General features: G+C 42.3%; 1 protein-coding gene across 2 annotated transcripts in view; it reads right to left on the minus strand.

Annotated features, from left to right (window-relative positions):
- Window positions 1-16,247, minus strand: part of LOC137329969 (probable E3 ubiquitin-protein ligase HERC4) — a 43,485-nt gene that overhangs the window by 9,765 nt on the left and 17,473 nt on the right. For both annotated transcript variants that reach the window (XM_067994457.1, XM_067994458.1), the window contains exons 11-18: window positions 16,041-16,149; window positions 12,891-13,068; window positions 10,732-10,889; window positions 9,543-9,623; window positions 8,440-8,514; window positions 6,937-7,026; window positions 5,783-5,887; window positions 3,923-4,060 (exon numbers count right to left, since the gene is read on the minus strand). In XM_067994457.1, coding sequence (XP_067850558.1) covers window positions 3,923-4,060; window positions 5,783-5,887; window positions 6,937-7,026; window positions 8,440-8,514; window positions 9,543-9,623; window positions 10,732-10,889; window positions 12,891-13,068; window positions 16,041-16,149 — 934 coding nt within the window. The remainder of the gene's footprint in view (window positions 1-3,922; window positions 4,061-5,782; window positions 5,888-6,936; window positions 7,027-8,439; window positions 8,515-9,542; window positions 9,624-10,731; window positions 10,890-12,890; window positions 13,069-16,040; window positions 16,150-16,247) is intronic.

The following is a 16,247-nucleotide window of genomic DNA, read 5'->3' on the forward strand; positions in this document are numbered from 1 at the left end:
GGTGCCTTGGCACTTTGGATACAAAACTGGCTTAGTGGCAGAAGGCAGAGGGTGATGGTCGAAGGTTGTTTTTGTGACTGGAAGCCTGTGGCCAGTGGGGTACCACAGGGATCTGTGCTGGGTCCCTTGCTGTTTGTGGTCTACATTAACGACTTGGATATGAATGTAAAAGGTATGATCAGTAAGTTCGCTGATGATACAAAAATTGGTAGGGTGGTAAATAGCGAGGAGGATAGCCTCAGTCTGCAGGACAATATAGATGGGTTGGTCAGATGGGCGGAACAGTGGCAAATGGAATTTAACCCGGAAAAGTGCGAGGTGATGCACTTTGGAGGGACTAACAAGGCAAGGGAATACACAATGAATGGGAAGACCCTAGGCAAGACAGAGGTTCAGAGGGATCTTGGTGTGCAAGTTCACAGATCCCTGAAGGCAGCGGAACAGGTAGATAAGGTGGTAAAGAAGGCATATGGGATACTTGCCTTTATTAGCTGAGGCATAGAATATAAGAGCAAGGAGGTTATGATGGAGCTGTATAAAACACTGGTTAGGCCACAGCTGGAGTACTGTGTGCAGTTCTGGTCGCCGCACTACAGGAAGGATGTGATCGCTTTGGAGAGGGTGCAGAGGAGATTCACTAGGATGTTACCAGGGCTGGAGCGCTTCAGCTATGAAGATAGACTGGGAAGATTGGGTTTGTTTTCCTTGGAGCAGAGGAGGCTGAGGGGGGACATGATTGAGGTGTACAAAATTATGAGGGGCATAGATAGGATGGATACTAAGGAGCTTTTTCCCTTCGTTGAGGGTTCTATAACAAGGGGGCATAGATTCAAGGTAAAAGGCGGGAGGTTTAGAGGGGATTTGAGAAAGAACTTTTTCACCCAGAGGGTGGTTGGAGTCTGGAACTCACTGCCTGAAAGGGTTGTGGAGGCAGGAACCCTCACAACATTCAAGAAGCATTTGGATGAGCACTTGAAATGCCATAGCATACAAGGCTACGGACCAAATGCTGGAATATGGGATTAGATTAGACAGGGCTTGATGGCCGGCGCGGACACGATGGGCCGAAGGGCCTCTATCCGTGCTGTATAACTCTATGACTCTAATAAGATCATGGCTGATCTTCAACCTCAAATCCACTTTCCCGCCCAATCCCCATATCTCTTGATTCCCCTAGAGTCCAAAAATCTCTATCTCTCAGCCTTGAATGTACTCAATGAAACAGCATCCACAGCCCTCTGGGGTAGAGAATTCCAAAAACTCTCAACTGTCAGTGAAGAAATTCCTCATCTCAGTCCTAAATGGCCGACCCCTTATCCTGAGACTATGCCCCCTCGTTCTAGACTCTCCGGCCAGAGGAAACAGCCTTTCAGCATCTATCTTGTCAAGCCCTCTCAATCTTGTGTTTCAATGAGCACCTCTCTTCCTTCTAAACTCCAGAGAGTATAGGCCCATTCTACTTAATCTCTCCTCAAAGGACAATCCTCTCATCCCAGGAATCAACGTAGTGAACCTTTGTTGCACTGCCTCTAAGTTAAGGAGACCAAAAGTGTACACAGTACTCCAGGTGTGGTCTCACCAGAGCCCGATATAATTTCAGCAAGACTTCTTTACTCTTGTACGCCAACCCCCTTGCAATGAAGGCCAACATACCATTTGCTATCCTAATTGCTTGCTGTACCTGCATGTTAACTCTGTTTCGTGTACGAGGACACACAAATCTCTCTGAACACCAACATTTAATAGTTTCTCACCATTTAAAAAAAAAACTTTTTCTACTCTTCCTCCCAAAGTGAATAACCTCACATTTTCCCACATTATACTCCATCTGCCACCTGCTTGCCCACTCACTTAACCTGTCTATATCCCTTTGCAGACTGTCCTCCTCAGCTTACTTTCCTACCTAGCTTTGTATCGTCAGCAATCTTAGATACATTACACTCGGTCCCTTCATGTAAGTCATTAATATAGATTGTAAATAGCTGAGGCCCAAGCACTGATTCTTAAGGCATCCCACTTGTAACAGCCTGCCAACCTGAAAATGACCCATTTATTCCTACTGTTTTTTGCCAGTTAAACAATCCTCTATCCATGCTAATATATTACCCCCAACCCCATGAGCCATTGAATGCCTTTTGAAAATCTAAATATACTACATCCACTACATGCCCTGCTAGTTACATCCTCAAAAAGCTCTGATTTGTCAAACACTATTTCCCTTTCATAAAATCATGCTGACTCTGCCTAATCACGTTATGATTTTCTAAGTGCCCTGTTGCCACTTCCTTATAATGGATTCCAGCATTTTCCCAACGACCGATACCAGGCTAACCGGCCAGTAGTTCCCTGTTTTCTCTCTTCCCTCCTTTCTTGAATAGCGGGGTTACATTTGCTACCTTCCAATCCATTGGGACCGCTCTAGAATCTAGGGAATTTGGGAAGATCACAACCTATGCATCCACTATCTCTGCAGCCACCTCTTAGAACCCTAGGATGTAGGCCATCAGGTCCAGGGGATTTGTTGGCTTTTCGTCCCATTAATTTCTCTAGTACTTTTTCTTTACTAATAATTACTTTAAGTTCCTCACTCTCATTAGTCCCTTGGTTCCCACTATTACTGGTATGTTTTTTGTGTCTTCTACTGTGAAGACAGATACAAAATATTTGTTTAACATCTCTGCCATTTCCTTATTCCCCATTATAATTTCTCCTGACTCAGCCTTTAAGGGACTCACGTTTACCTTCGCTACTCTCTTCCTTTTTACATACTTATAGAAGTTCTTGCAATCTGTTTTTATATTTCTTGCTAGTTTACTCTCATTCTATTTTCTCCCTCTATCAATTTTTTGGTCATCCTTTGCTGGTTTCTAAAACTCTCCAAGTCCTCAGGCTTCCTACTCTTCTTGACAACATCGTTTTCCTTGTAGCTGAGAAATGTATGTCTGAGCAACCCATCTCTGAACTATTAGGTCTGCTACCTATTAGTTGATGGCTAACTCAAGAAGTTGTGCTACATTCTTCCTCAGGACATCTGCCTCCATGTTTTCCAGCATCCCCAACAATCTAATACTTGACCCATAAATATTGCAATTTATAAAAGAAAATGCCAAAGACTGCACTTTACTGGAGCCACCCACCTCCTTGAGTGCATTTTTGGGAACATGAACTCATAAGATTCCCCCTACAATGGTGACATTTTGTTGCACTGGCAGGTACAATAGTGCCAGCATTTAAACAGGAAACAGCAATTGTACAGTCCCACTGGACTGGTATGGAGTGGCAGTTTTTAAAATATATTATTCATTCACAGGATGTGGGCGTAGCTGACATTTATTGTCCATCCCTACTTGTCCTGAGAAGGCAGTGGTGGGCCACCAGCTGCAAGGGGTTTGATACAACTGAGCGGCTTACTAGGCCGAAGGTGCAGTTTAACAAAAGCACAAGAAAGATTAATCACAGTTCAAAACTGAGAAGATGCCAATGGCATAGGAATTTCCTCAATCATCAAATCTGACAAATTGCTCATCTACCAATAGGATAGACCCAGGTTACCAACAGAAAGAATGGTGAGAGCAGCATTGCTTTAATGAATGTAAGGAGTCGCAAAACACCAGGTTATAGTCCAACAGCTTTATTTGAAATCACAAGCTTTCGGAGCTTTGCTCCTTCGTCAGATGAGAGACTCAGTCCATCACCGGCATCTCCACATCATTGCTTGAGTTTAAGTGTTAATAACTTCATAGCATCAGGACACTGGTCCCTTTGTTTGTGACTTGGCCTCTTACTCCATAAAAATCCACACTTATCCTGGGTAATAGAAGTATAAAAAAGGCAAAAAAAAATACTGCTAGTGTGCCTTTTGAAATTTTTTTAAGCCCACCTCTGGGTGGGTCGGTCAGTCAGTCAGAATAATAAAACTTACCCAGCTGGGGAACCAAAGTAGTCCAGATTCATCAGCGAGCTCAAATATCCCTCTGTCGTTATACAGTTCCCTACTAAAGAGAGTGAAGAATTCCTGCGATACCCCATGACCAATACATGGTTCATCTTTAAATTTGACCTGAAATGAAAATATCGAGAATAAAACACTAATACACTCTAAAATGAGTTTTGTCTTTCAATGCTCTTTTGTTCTTTCTCTCTCCTTTCTCTTCATACACTTATTGTTCATTTATATATAGAACCACCGATTCCTCCACATTCCTGATGTATTGGTAGTCTATGAACAACCAAAGCTTGCCAGTCTCATTTGTTTTTCACGGAGCAGTAACCTTGCTATCAGGTGGCATAGGTAAGAACCAATAAAAGTCACCAAATATACAGAGGGCTAGTCGGACTCCCATACCATTGCATATAGGAAGTCATTTAACTATAGGTTTATATAATAAGTCTCGGGACTAAAAATCCATGGGGCCTTCCAGCACACTCCAACCATAAGTGGGGCAGGAGTACAGTAGGAGGTCTATGAATTAGGCTGGAACCCTGATAGGCCAGTCTATGCCACTGCTTGTAATTTGCACGGGGTCTTGTTTGCAGCAGAACTTCCATTAGCCCCAAACAAGGTCCCCTGCAGCAGTGGGGGTGCGACTGGTGGAGGGGGACTCTTGGAGCAGAAGTTTCCTTAACCCCGGCCTGGGATCCACCGGGTGGTCGGTACGCCAGGTGAACGGAGACCTACCGGCCTCCTGGCTGGCTGAAGTGGAACCTAGGGGCCTAGGACTGAATCTTGGCCTGGACTCCTGACCAACTCGGTGTCAGGCTTCTGGCCTGATCGGCTCCCTTTACAATGGGGCTGATGAACACTTCAAAATTTGTTTGTTGGTCCAGGGCTGTCTGTGTAAACTTGATTGGTTGGCCAGAGCTTCTTCTCCTGCCAACCCCTCCCCCAAGATGTGTCCATAGTAGCACATCAAAGGCTGTGGATTTTCAGGCCCCTTATGTCTTTCCTATGTTTACATTTATAATTGACACTGCCTATGTAAACTTGTCACGCTGTAATTACATCCCCCTGCCAGTGGTGGCACTGTAACACCTCTGTTTTGCATCTCCCACTTCTCAGCCTCTCCTGCAGAGATACTCATTGCTCCAACCAACTCTACTTTTCTGTTTCCCAAATTACTAGCTAACCATAAATAAGATCAAATCCATCTACTATATAATAATAAGGAAGGAATCTATGATTTTAAAATGGAGACTGAATTGCATCTGTGTGCCCTGGTACAATTATCTCCCTCTAACACTATTTCGCCTCAGGACCATACTTGGTTCAGACAACCCGTGTACAACACCACGGGAGATCAATTAGTAATATATTAAAAATCTTTCGTCTGCCCGCACATCCTGTTTACAAAACCATACTTCGTGTTGTCACTTTTCTGTCGCAGTTTTGCATCAACTTTTCCATTATAATTTCCTACATCCACATTCAGAATGGGAATTCCCTATGTAAACGTGCCATGCTGTTATTGCACCCTTCCCCCTAATGATTGCAAAGCCCCTTAGTTTTGTGCCTCCCAGCTCCTCAGCCTGTACTGCAGAGAATCTTCTCTGTGCAACAAACTCAACTTCAGTGCTTCCCAAATTGCCATAAATTTTGTTAAAGTATTGAGTTTAAAATGAGCATTGAATTACATCTTTTGACTTTGTGTGCAATGCCAAGGGAGATCGACTAATATGTAAAATCTATTTTCACGTACTCAAGGTTAGTTGAGAATTAGATTTTAAAAATATTTCACAAGTGAAAAAAATTCTAACTATTCATCGGTACGAGCCAGTTTTGTACCTGAAGTGGAGTATAATGAGCAGCTGATCTGTGGGATCTTAAGCATTCCAGTGTATCCTGAAGAATCGCTGTCCTTGTAACCTGCAGCTCTAGTATGAAGGGTTGCTGAAATAAATTGTTTCACGTGTAAGAAAACGGTTCCGGTTTGCAAAAGTACACAGAAAGCGAGAGACCGAGAGAATCAACAACATTGCCGTGTATCTGGCAGTAAAATCAATTTCATCTCCGCTTTTAGCGTAATCATCTGGTAAATGAGAGGAAGATGACGAGTGGCTACTGTCTACCACAACATCCGAATTGACAAAAAAAAAATCACATAGAAATGGGGCGAAACTTTCAACTTCACCAGGGGTGTAAAATGGAAGGAAGAGAATCAGCACCAGTTATATCCCCGCATGATTGTCCTTTCCACGGGGTGTATAAGGGGAGGCCAATCTGTTACCGCCTGTTTTCCCTCCCCCCCCCGGAGTTGATAGTATCATCCATGGTAAGGAGTCACTTTTTAATCCAACGGCTGATTCTTCGATGGCGAGAAGCATCACTCACAGGGAAAGAAAAACAGACTTGCGTTTATAGAGAGTCATAGAGTCATAGAGTTATACAGCACGGATAGAGGCCCTTCGGCCCATCGTGTCCGCGCCGGCCATCAAGCCCTGTCTACTCTATACACCGCCTTTCACAACCTCGGGACATCCCAAAGTGCTTTACAGCCAATTAAGTACTTTTTCAAGTGTTGTCACTGTTGTGATGTAGGAAACGCGCAGCCATTTTGCATAAATGACCACATAATGTGTTTTAGTGATGTTGAGCGATTAAATTTTGGTCAGGAGAACTCCCCTGCTCTTCTTCGAATAGTGCCATGGGATCTTTTACGTCCACCTGAGAGGGCAGGTCGGTGGGCATCCAAGATACGTACATAGTAGCATAGGCAGTGCCCTCCCGCTAAACCTGCATACTCTGGCGGGATCAGTGCTGGCGGGCAGTGACGGGAGCAATCTTAGCCCAACTGCCGGGATCGCAGCCGACGCAAAATCAAGGCCACACCTTGTGACATAACCTGAACCCCTTGAAATGCTACTGTGTTGTAGCACGCCTCACTCCGCACATTATACATGGGCATTCTAATATTCTACAAATCAATATGTAATACATACTCTTTGCAGTATCATGGATCCCAGATTCAATAGTTTAAGTTTTGTATCCATATCAAAGATGCAAGGATATGGAATTAATTGTTTGTTGATCTGTGGAAAAAAAATACGTAATAAAAATCTCATCACTGTATATTAATCAAAACAAGAATTATGTGTGTTTTATATATATTTCTACAAAATAGCAAACGGTTCCCATTTGACATTTTTTTCCCCCCATTAAGACTTTCTATTGCCTCTTCATGTTGTCTTACTGCTCCAGTTCCCCGCTTATCCGGGGGTGGTGTCAGAGGAGTGGATGATTGGAAATGTTACACTCCTGTTCAAAAAAGGGGAGTGGGATAAACCCGGAAATTACAGGCCAGTCAGCCTAATGGCGGTGGTGGGGAAACTTTTGGAGACAATAATCTGGGACAAAATTAATTTGGGAAAGTTTGGGCTAATAAATGAAAGTCAGCACGGATTTGTTAAAGGAAAATCATGTTTGACCAACTTGATTGAGTTCTTTGATGAAGTAATGGAAAGGGTTGATGAGGGTAGTGTGGTTGATGCTGTATAAATGGTCTTTTGAAAGGCATTTGATAAAGTACCACATTATAGACTTGTAAGTAAAATTTAAGCCCACAGGATTAAAGAGACAGTGACAGCGTGGATACAAAATTGGCTAAGGGACTGAAAGCAGAGAGCAGTGGTGAATGGTTGTTTTTCAGACTGGAGGGAAGTATACAGTGGTGTTCTCTAGGGGTCAGTATTAGGACCATTGCTCTTTTGAATATATATTAATGAACTGGACTTGGGTATATAGGGCATAATTTCAAAGTTTGCAGCTGATACGAAACTCAGAAATGTAGTAAACAATGTTGAGGATAGTAACAGACTTCAGGAGGACATAGACAGACTGCAGACACATAGCAGATGAAATTTAATGCAGAGAAGTGTGAAGTGATACATTTTGGTAGGAAGAATGAGCAGAGGCAATGTAAACTAAATGGTACAATTTTAAAGAAAGAGCGCAGAGAAGGCCAGGCCAGGTATCCCAGGCAGTCGCACTGCCACCCACAGTGGGTCCTTCCCAGGGAGTGGGGAGGGGGGCGGGGGGAGTGGTAATAGCGTGTTGGCCTCATCCTTCTTCAGTGCTGCCTTCTGGTCTCATTTTCCTCCTCCATCAGAGGAATCCCCAAAGGGAAACCCATGTTCCTCTATTATATCCATTACTGTGGGTGGGGCACGAAAATGTGGAAGTGAGCAGAGAGCCCCTCACACTGTCAGTTACCCCCATTCTCAGCTGGGTCACTGTGAGAAAGCAACAAGCAGAGGCCACGTACGTCCTCACAGAGAAAGGGAGAAAGTCAGAGGAAGAGTCACACATCTTCTAGCAGGCGGGTTTAGAGTGACCTGAGAGCAGGTCACCTGACTTCTCTTGTACTGTTTCATGGACCGAGGAGAAAATAACTAAACAAAATGTTTATCATTCACTAAAACAAACGTGCAACACAAATCACCTACCATTCGAAGTGCTACGATGCATTGCTCAAACTGAACAAAAGGTTGAAACAATGGTACACCTTGTCTCTCCATTAACTGTGAAGAAAACATAAAATCAACACCACAGATCTTATTTGCCACAGGGTGACCAGGAAACTGACGTGTGTGTCACTTATTCACATCCTTACAAATGGTTACCCTTCCCTGAATGACACACATTGCCTCTGTGAAATCTTCCATTGGGAACCCCATCGTAGAACTGGACTAGCTTGCTTATTGAAAGAACAATTTAAGTGGAATCATAGAACGGTTACAGCATGGATGGATGCCATTCAGCCCATCAAGTCCATGCCGGCTCTATGCAAGTATCAGTAGAGGCTGGAAATGAATGAATGGACCGTCTGGTTGGAATTTAGGGCTCCTGCTCTTGTGCTACCATTTCCCAAAATTAATTTATAACACCATATACATTTTTTAGTTTCTTAGTCATATTTTACAGTAAGTGAAAACATGGTTTTGATTTTACTGCAGACAGAATGTTTGGGGCAATGACACCTGTAATGTCACACTGTTTACCCAATGGTTTACAGACCTGTCCAACTGGAATAGACCATTTACAGGTCTGCACAGTTATCCTTTTTGAAATCAAATAGAGGCAGTTCACATTAGGTGATGTAGTGATTATGTTCCCATGAAGCTCAATGTAAGCTTGAGGAACAGCACCTCATCTTTCGTTTAGGCACTTTACAACCTTCCGGACTCAATACTGATTTCAATAACTTCAGATCATAACCACCGCTCCCATTTTTTCGGCCAGCTAGTGCTGGTAATGGTTCTGCTGCTGCCATTTACAGCTACTCCTGATCAATCTTTTGTTTCTTAACCTGTCCCATTACCACCCTTCTTGTCTTGCACCATCATCCCTTTTGTCATTTAATCACTCGTGCCCTCTACCCGATCACAGACCTTCCCTTTTGTTCTTTCCTCCCCTCCCCTCCCTTCCCCTCCTTTCCCTGACTCTGTACTTGCTCAAAAACATTATAATTCTTTTAACATCTTCCAGTTCTGATGAAAAGTGGGATCATTTTAAGCACAGCCTTTTATGGAAATATTCATCCACTTACCGTTAAAAAATCTGTAAACATTTCCATTACAGGAATGCAGAAATGTCTCTCTTCAATATTGGCGTATCTGCTAGAGTTTACCTGCCAGCATATAATTAAAGAACACAAATTAAAATTTTGGGATACAGTATATGAGTAATTTGAGACATGACATGTGCTAAGTGTAACAGGCTTGGGAGGAACAGGTGACTTTGGGCCTATTGTTCCCAAATCTCTCCACCACTGGGGTTTTCCTCACCTCATGTCTGAGTCTGTTGTAGACTAATTGATAGAGATTGATTGCTATGATTAGTCAACAACTCCATTATCGATGTATCATGTGACTACCAAGGTGGTAGAAGTTGAATTGGACATAGGAATTGCTGGATGAGAAAAGACCAATGTTACCATAAGAAGGTATAGCATGAGAAAGGCCAATTGACCCATCAAGCCCCATTCCTTCCAACAGACCACGTACAATTTGCTCTGGCATGGACTAAATCAAACTTATTTACCCTTCCAAGGGAGGTAAACAATAACAGGTAAAATATCTAAGAGAAAACTGTGAGGGCCGACCTTGGGAACGCATACCACTGTCTCAGACACTGGCCGCGTGTATTGGGAAATTGCAGGCAGCGCACCTGTAAACTCCTGGATAGGAGCAATTTTACAAAACCATGCTATTGGCCCCAATGTTAACCAAACCTGCAGGAAACTGACAGGATTGGGTCAGCCGCCCATTTTACACCCCGCCTGATTTGACTTTTACTTTCCACTGACTTCAATGGAGAGTAAAATCGGACGGGATGTAAAATGGGTGTCCAATCTGAACCTGCCCAGTTCCTGTCGGGCAGGTTAGGTTAAAATCGGGGCCATGGTGTCAATCTAATGGTGCAATCTACATTACTCAGTCCTGACAAGTTGCATTCCACAGGTCATAACAATTTTGTATTTATAGGGCCAGTTTTCATGTAGTAAAACATCCCAAGGTGTTTCACAGAAGGTCAAAAACAAACTCCAAGTAATTGTGTAGGAATAGTTAAGGGAGGTGACTGGTCAAAGTAGGTTTTCAGGACTCTTTTTGAAGATGGGGAGGGATGTAGCAAAGAGAAGAGTTCCAGAGTGTGGGGACAAGACAGCTAAAGGTGGAGCAGAGTGAGGGGAGATTCAAAATAGTGGTCCATAACAAAAACTTAAAATTCTCACCTACCTTGTAAAGTGCCTGTAAAATTTTTAAGGAATCGTGTAGTTTTGAGTAGTCTCCTGAGCTGTCCACCATAGCGAGTTGAAGAAGTCGATGTGATTCTTTTTTATACATCTTCACAAGGCGCACAAAGAACTTGGAAGGCATTGTAGTCCACCAGCATTCTGGTCAAGAGAGGGTGCGGAATTGTTAATGCAAAATAAAGTGCAGCCTACCAGATCAAAAAAGGTAAACAGAATGATGAACTATAAGGCCAAAACAGTGGATGCCATGCTTAAACCAATCATGTCACACCTTTGCCAAGATGTTCCTCGGCAGTTCTCCCGATCGGCTGCCTTAACTTCGGTGGAGACCCTGTTTACTTGGCGTAAACGGGGTTTCTGCCAAAGTTACAATCAGGAGAACCCCGGGTGCTTGAGCACCTTGTCCAGTTATGATCACCCAAGATATTCAAGCCCTGAAGGTGGTGTAGAAAAGAAAGAAAGAGTTGCATTTATATAGCGCCTTTCACAACGTCAGGATGTCTCAAAGTGTTTTACAACCAATTAAATACTTTTTCAAAGTGTAGTTAGTCCCTGTCGTAATGTAGGAAACGTGGCAGCCAATTTGCGCAAAGCAAGGTCCCACAAACAGCAATGAGATACATAAACAGATAATCTGTTTTACCGATATTGATTGAGGGATAAATATTGGCCAGGACACCAGGGAGAATTCCCCTGCTTTTCTTCAAATAGTGCAATGAGATCTTTTACGTCCACCCGAGAGGGCACACGGAGCCTCGGTTTAAGTCTCATATAACATACGGCACCTCTGACAGTGCAACACTCTCTCAGTACTGCACTGGTGTTAACCTGAATTGTGTGCTCAAGTCTCTGGAGTGGGGCTTGAACGCACAACCTTCTGACTCAGAGGCGAGACTCCTACCACTGAGCCAAGACTGGTCATTAGCATCAAACGATTAGGGCATGAGGAAAAATTGGGAGAAACTTCTGATTTCAGCCTTGATAGGCAGCAACTGAAAGGTGGATAACAGAATAAACAGTATTGAAAAGATAAATCTGAAGACAGTGGAGGAAAGTGGCACTGGTTAAAATTAGTGACAGACAAATTTAGGACTGATGTCAGGAAGCTCTTCTTCATACAAAGCGTTGCATGGAATTGAATTCTGGATTGGGTCCTGTGGATGAAAACTCCAGAATCATTTAAGGAATCTGATGCAGTGATCGGAGACTGGAGGGTCTTTCTGGATGGTCTTCCTCATCCATTGTGATGAGAATACACTGAATTTCATCGTCCAAAATGAGACTGGACCAAGGCATCAAACTGTAAAATTCACAATCCTCGTTTCTTTGTTTAAGCTTTTCGCTTTTTTGTTTAACAAGTTGTTGATGTCCTCAGACATCTGGCACTGAATAAGAATCAGAAATACTAGGTCAATATCCCAGATTATGCAGCACGAGTCATTGGTTTTGCATTGGTTTAACCATTCGGCTAACATCACAGGGTCACAGGAAAGATAGAACGAACGTGCATTTCTATAGCGCCTTTCATGAACTCAGGACATCCCAAAAGAGCTTTACAGCCAATTAAGTGACTACTGCAATGAAGGAAACGCAGCAGCCAATTTGCACACAGCAAGTTCTCACAAACAGCAATATGCTAATAATCAGATAATCTGTTTTAGTGCTGTTGGTTGAGGGATAAATATTGGCTAGGACACCGGGGAGAACTCCCCTGCTGTTCTTCGAATAGTGCCATGGGATCTTTTACATCTAGCTGAGAGGGCAGACGGGGCCTTGATTTAGTATCTGATCCAAAAGACGGCACCTCCGACATTGTAGTACCCCCTCAGTACTGCACTGAAGTGTCAGCCTGGATTATGTGCTCAAGGCTCTGGAGTGGGACTTGAATCCAATGCAATTGGTTGCTCTGAACTCCTGATGTGGACTCCTGACACACAAGGTCATTGAAATCCATCCTTACATTTCAAAAGTTAAAGTGGAAGTGATACATCGCACCTTTTAGAAATCGAACATCTCCCACAAATGTTGGAACTTTTTGTTTCTGTTGACTTCTGTAGTATTTTCTTTTAACTGCAATGTGCGGAGTTTTCAATGACGTTTATATATATATATATAGATATATATATTTATAAAAAAACTTACCAAGTATTTTAAAATGGCTTTTTTCCAGTGAAAGAATGGCTCTGTTCAGTTTTGTTAAGTCCTTCTGCTCTTCCAGCATAATGAGTGCGGGCAGAATAATGTACACTCGCATAGCTTCCACACAAGCAGGAGATTTAGGTAATGAAGGGATCAGGTTATTCTGTACTGCAGCAGTCACCTGTAAAATAATGAACATCAGTTGCAGAAGTGTAACTCCCCCATAATAATTAACGCCCACTATATCCACTTAGTGCAGTAAATCAAATTCCAAAATGTGCTTTTTGTATTATTTATTGACCTCACAATGTAAGATCATTAAATTTCAAGGGTGAATTTCTGCAACGGAATATGTAGTCGTAATGATCTATAGCTGATCGTTCTGCAGATGTCCATACATTGATGTGGGTAATATTAAACTGTAGCTGACACAAATTCAAAGCAACATTTGCAGGTGTGAAAACTATTTCATTTAGGAGATTTCCATGTAATGATTCCTAGAGTAATCCTTCGAGGATTTTTTTTAGATCATTTAGAGAAGACTGTAAATGAAGAAGTACTTTGTGATTCATTCTCCATTTAGAAGATTTTGTTTTAAAACAGTATGTTGTTTTATAATGTTCCACATCAAAAGTATACAGGAAAAGAGCATGATTTAAATGTTTTGGAAATGGCAATTTTGCATTTTGAAAGCTTCACAGTGCGTTTTGTTTGAAGGGTCGGAGGTATTGTACAACTGGTTGAAGTGCATCCAACAAACATTTTGTGGAGTTGGTGGTTGTACAAATTCACGCTGGATTTAAAATCACAGATCAACCCCCAATTCCCAGCACATCACAACAACAACTTGCATTTATGTAGCGCCTTTAACTTAGTAAAATGTACCCTCTGTAATTGGGTATTTTCACGGTAGGTACATTTTCCGGGGTCGAGTTTTGGCTCATAAAGAACAAAAATATCATTGTGAAACTAATAAGCTCTGCAACATACCGTACTGTGATCATGTACAATAATTTTGTTATATGGGTCAAGGAGAAAGAAGTACAGTCTCTCAAAATTTATGGAAACAATATAGCTGGAGCAAATTAGCTTGTGAAGAGATAAAATCTGATATAAAACAGAAAATAGAAGAAATATTTTGCACTACACTTTAGAAAGGATGCCGAGGCCTTAGAGAGGATGCAGAGGAGATTTACCGGAATGGTACCAGGGATGAGGAACTTCAGTTTTGTGGAGAGACTAGAGAAGCTGGGATTGTTCTCCTTAGAGCAGAGAAGGTTAAGGGGAGATTTAATAGAGGAGTTCAAAATCATGAGGGGTTTTGAAAGAGTAGATCGGGAGAAACTGTTTCCACTGGCAGAAGGGTCGGTAACCAGAGGGCACAGACTTAAGGTAATTGGCAAAAAAGCCAGGGGGGAGATGATGAGAAATTGTTTTACTCGGCGAGTTGTTATGATCTGGAATGCACTGCCTGAAAGGGTGGTGGAAGCAGATTCAATAGTAACTTTCAAAAGGGGATGGATATATACTTAAAAAGGAAAAAAAAGTGCAGTGCTATGGGGAAAGAGCGACTAATTGGTAGCACTTTTGGAGAACCGACACAGGCACGATGGGCCAAATGGCCTCCTTGTATGCTGTATGCTGTATTACATTGGAAACACCCATTCACACATCCAAGTCTAATGTAGCAGATATAACCCTTCATCAGTTCTAGTGAAGGCTCTCATCCGAACACTTTAAAACTTTCTTTCTCTTTCGCTGACCTGCTGTGCGCTACCAGCAAGTTCTGTTTCTATTTTAGCTTTCAGCTGTGTTACCTGGCAGCTAGAGCAGTGGTTTTAGGACACCAGTAAAGCAACTAGGGGAGTCAAATTAGTCTTTGCCAGTAGCGCAAAACGAGCTTGTGGTGAATCGGTAGCCCGTTTTACACCTCATCATTAACAGCGATGGAAAAGAATATCAGGCGCGGTGTGAAACGGGAACTCGATTCACCACGAGCCCGTTTCACGCTACTTTCAAAGACCTATTACACCCCCAGTATGTTTTAAAATATTTTAACTACAATTTTGCATATGTGAATTAATGAAATCAAATCAGTTATTTGTATTTGTTGAACCTCTTGTAAATCCTACAACATCTTTCATCACAATATCACTGCATCAGATTAACTGCGGTGAGAGAATCTTTTGGTAGCACAATAGGATGCCAAACCCTGAAGTAACATTACATTCAGTACATTTACACAATGCTGTCAGACATCAACGCACGAGGTTCGATGTCTTTATCAAAATACCTGCACAGTAAAATGCAGTGTTACTGAATCTAAAAGCAGCCAGCCTTTGGCTTAGTGGTAGCATTCCTGCCTCTGCTTTATGGAGGTGCAGGTTTCGAACCCCACTCCAGAAATTCCGGTGAGCGGAGACCGGAGCTCCGGCACTGAATTCTGGGTTGACATCCAGCAGGATACTCACATCCGGTGGCTGTGGATGATCTCCCCACCCCTCACTATATGAATTGTGGGAGCCCATTAAACCCTCCCTGCTCTATAGGACTAACCACCCTATGGGCTGGTATAAAGATGGTTACGGCCATGGAAGGAGTATTCACAGCCTGTCAGACTGTTAATCAGCCTGCAAATCCTTCCTGTACTTCACACTATTCTCCAAGGGAAGATACAAAAACAACAACAGCTGAACCTAAAAAGTTCAGAGCCCTGGGTGGTTAAATCACATATCCTGTGAATACTTCAGCAGATACATGAGTGTGATTGAAATGTCTGAATTTGTACACCAGTGTCTGATACCGTCTCTTACAACTGCATTGTTCTCGGGTTCATCAATGGCAATGGTTCTTTCACATTAATTGTTACTCTACATTGCGCTGATTGAAGATTAAACATTGGTGGCCTCTGTTTAAATGTTTAATAACAAATAAACATGCACTGGCAAAATGGCACAAATAAAAACTAGAGAAAAGGTCGACGATCATGAAATATCAAATATGAAAATGGCCAATGAATCGACACAAACATAACAAAGTTCTGTAAAAAGCCAGAATGTGAAGAAATAACTTCAATATTTGTAGAGATATAAAGTACATTCCAGTATTTTAAGATGTGAGAAGCTATAGGTACCCTGGAGTGACTAATATTACCTGCTGCAACATTGAGGAGTTTTCTGCCAACTTCTTGAAGGTCAGATTTACTTTAGACATATCTAGACCAGACCGGTCCGCTTGGCTTGTTTTGAAATGGTTATCCTTGCTGTTTTGAATAATATCAAGAATGATTGTCAGTGCATTGTAGAAACAATTTGATATTGTACTCATTTTCTTAATGATACTGGAGACTGATTTGAAGTA

This window comes from Heptranchias perlo, chromosome 1 (assembly GCF_035084215.1).
Source record: "Heptranchias perlo isolate sHepPer1 chromosome 1, sHepPer1.hap1, whole genome shotgun sequence".
NCBI classification, from domain to species: domain Eukaryota; kingdom Metazoa; phylum Chordata; class Chondrichthyes; order Hexanchiformes; family Hexanchidae; genus Heptranchias; species Heptranchias perlo.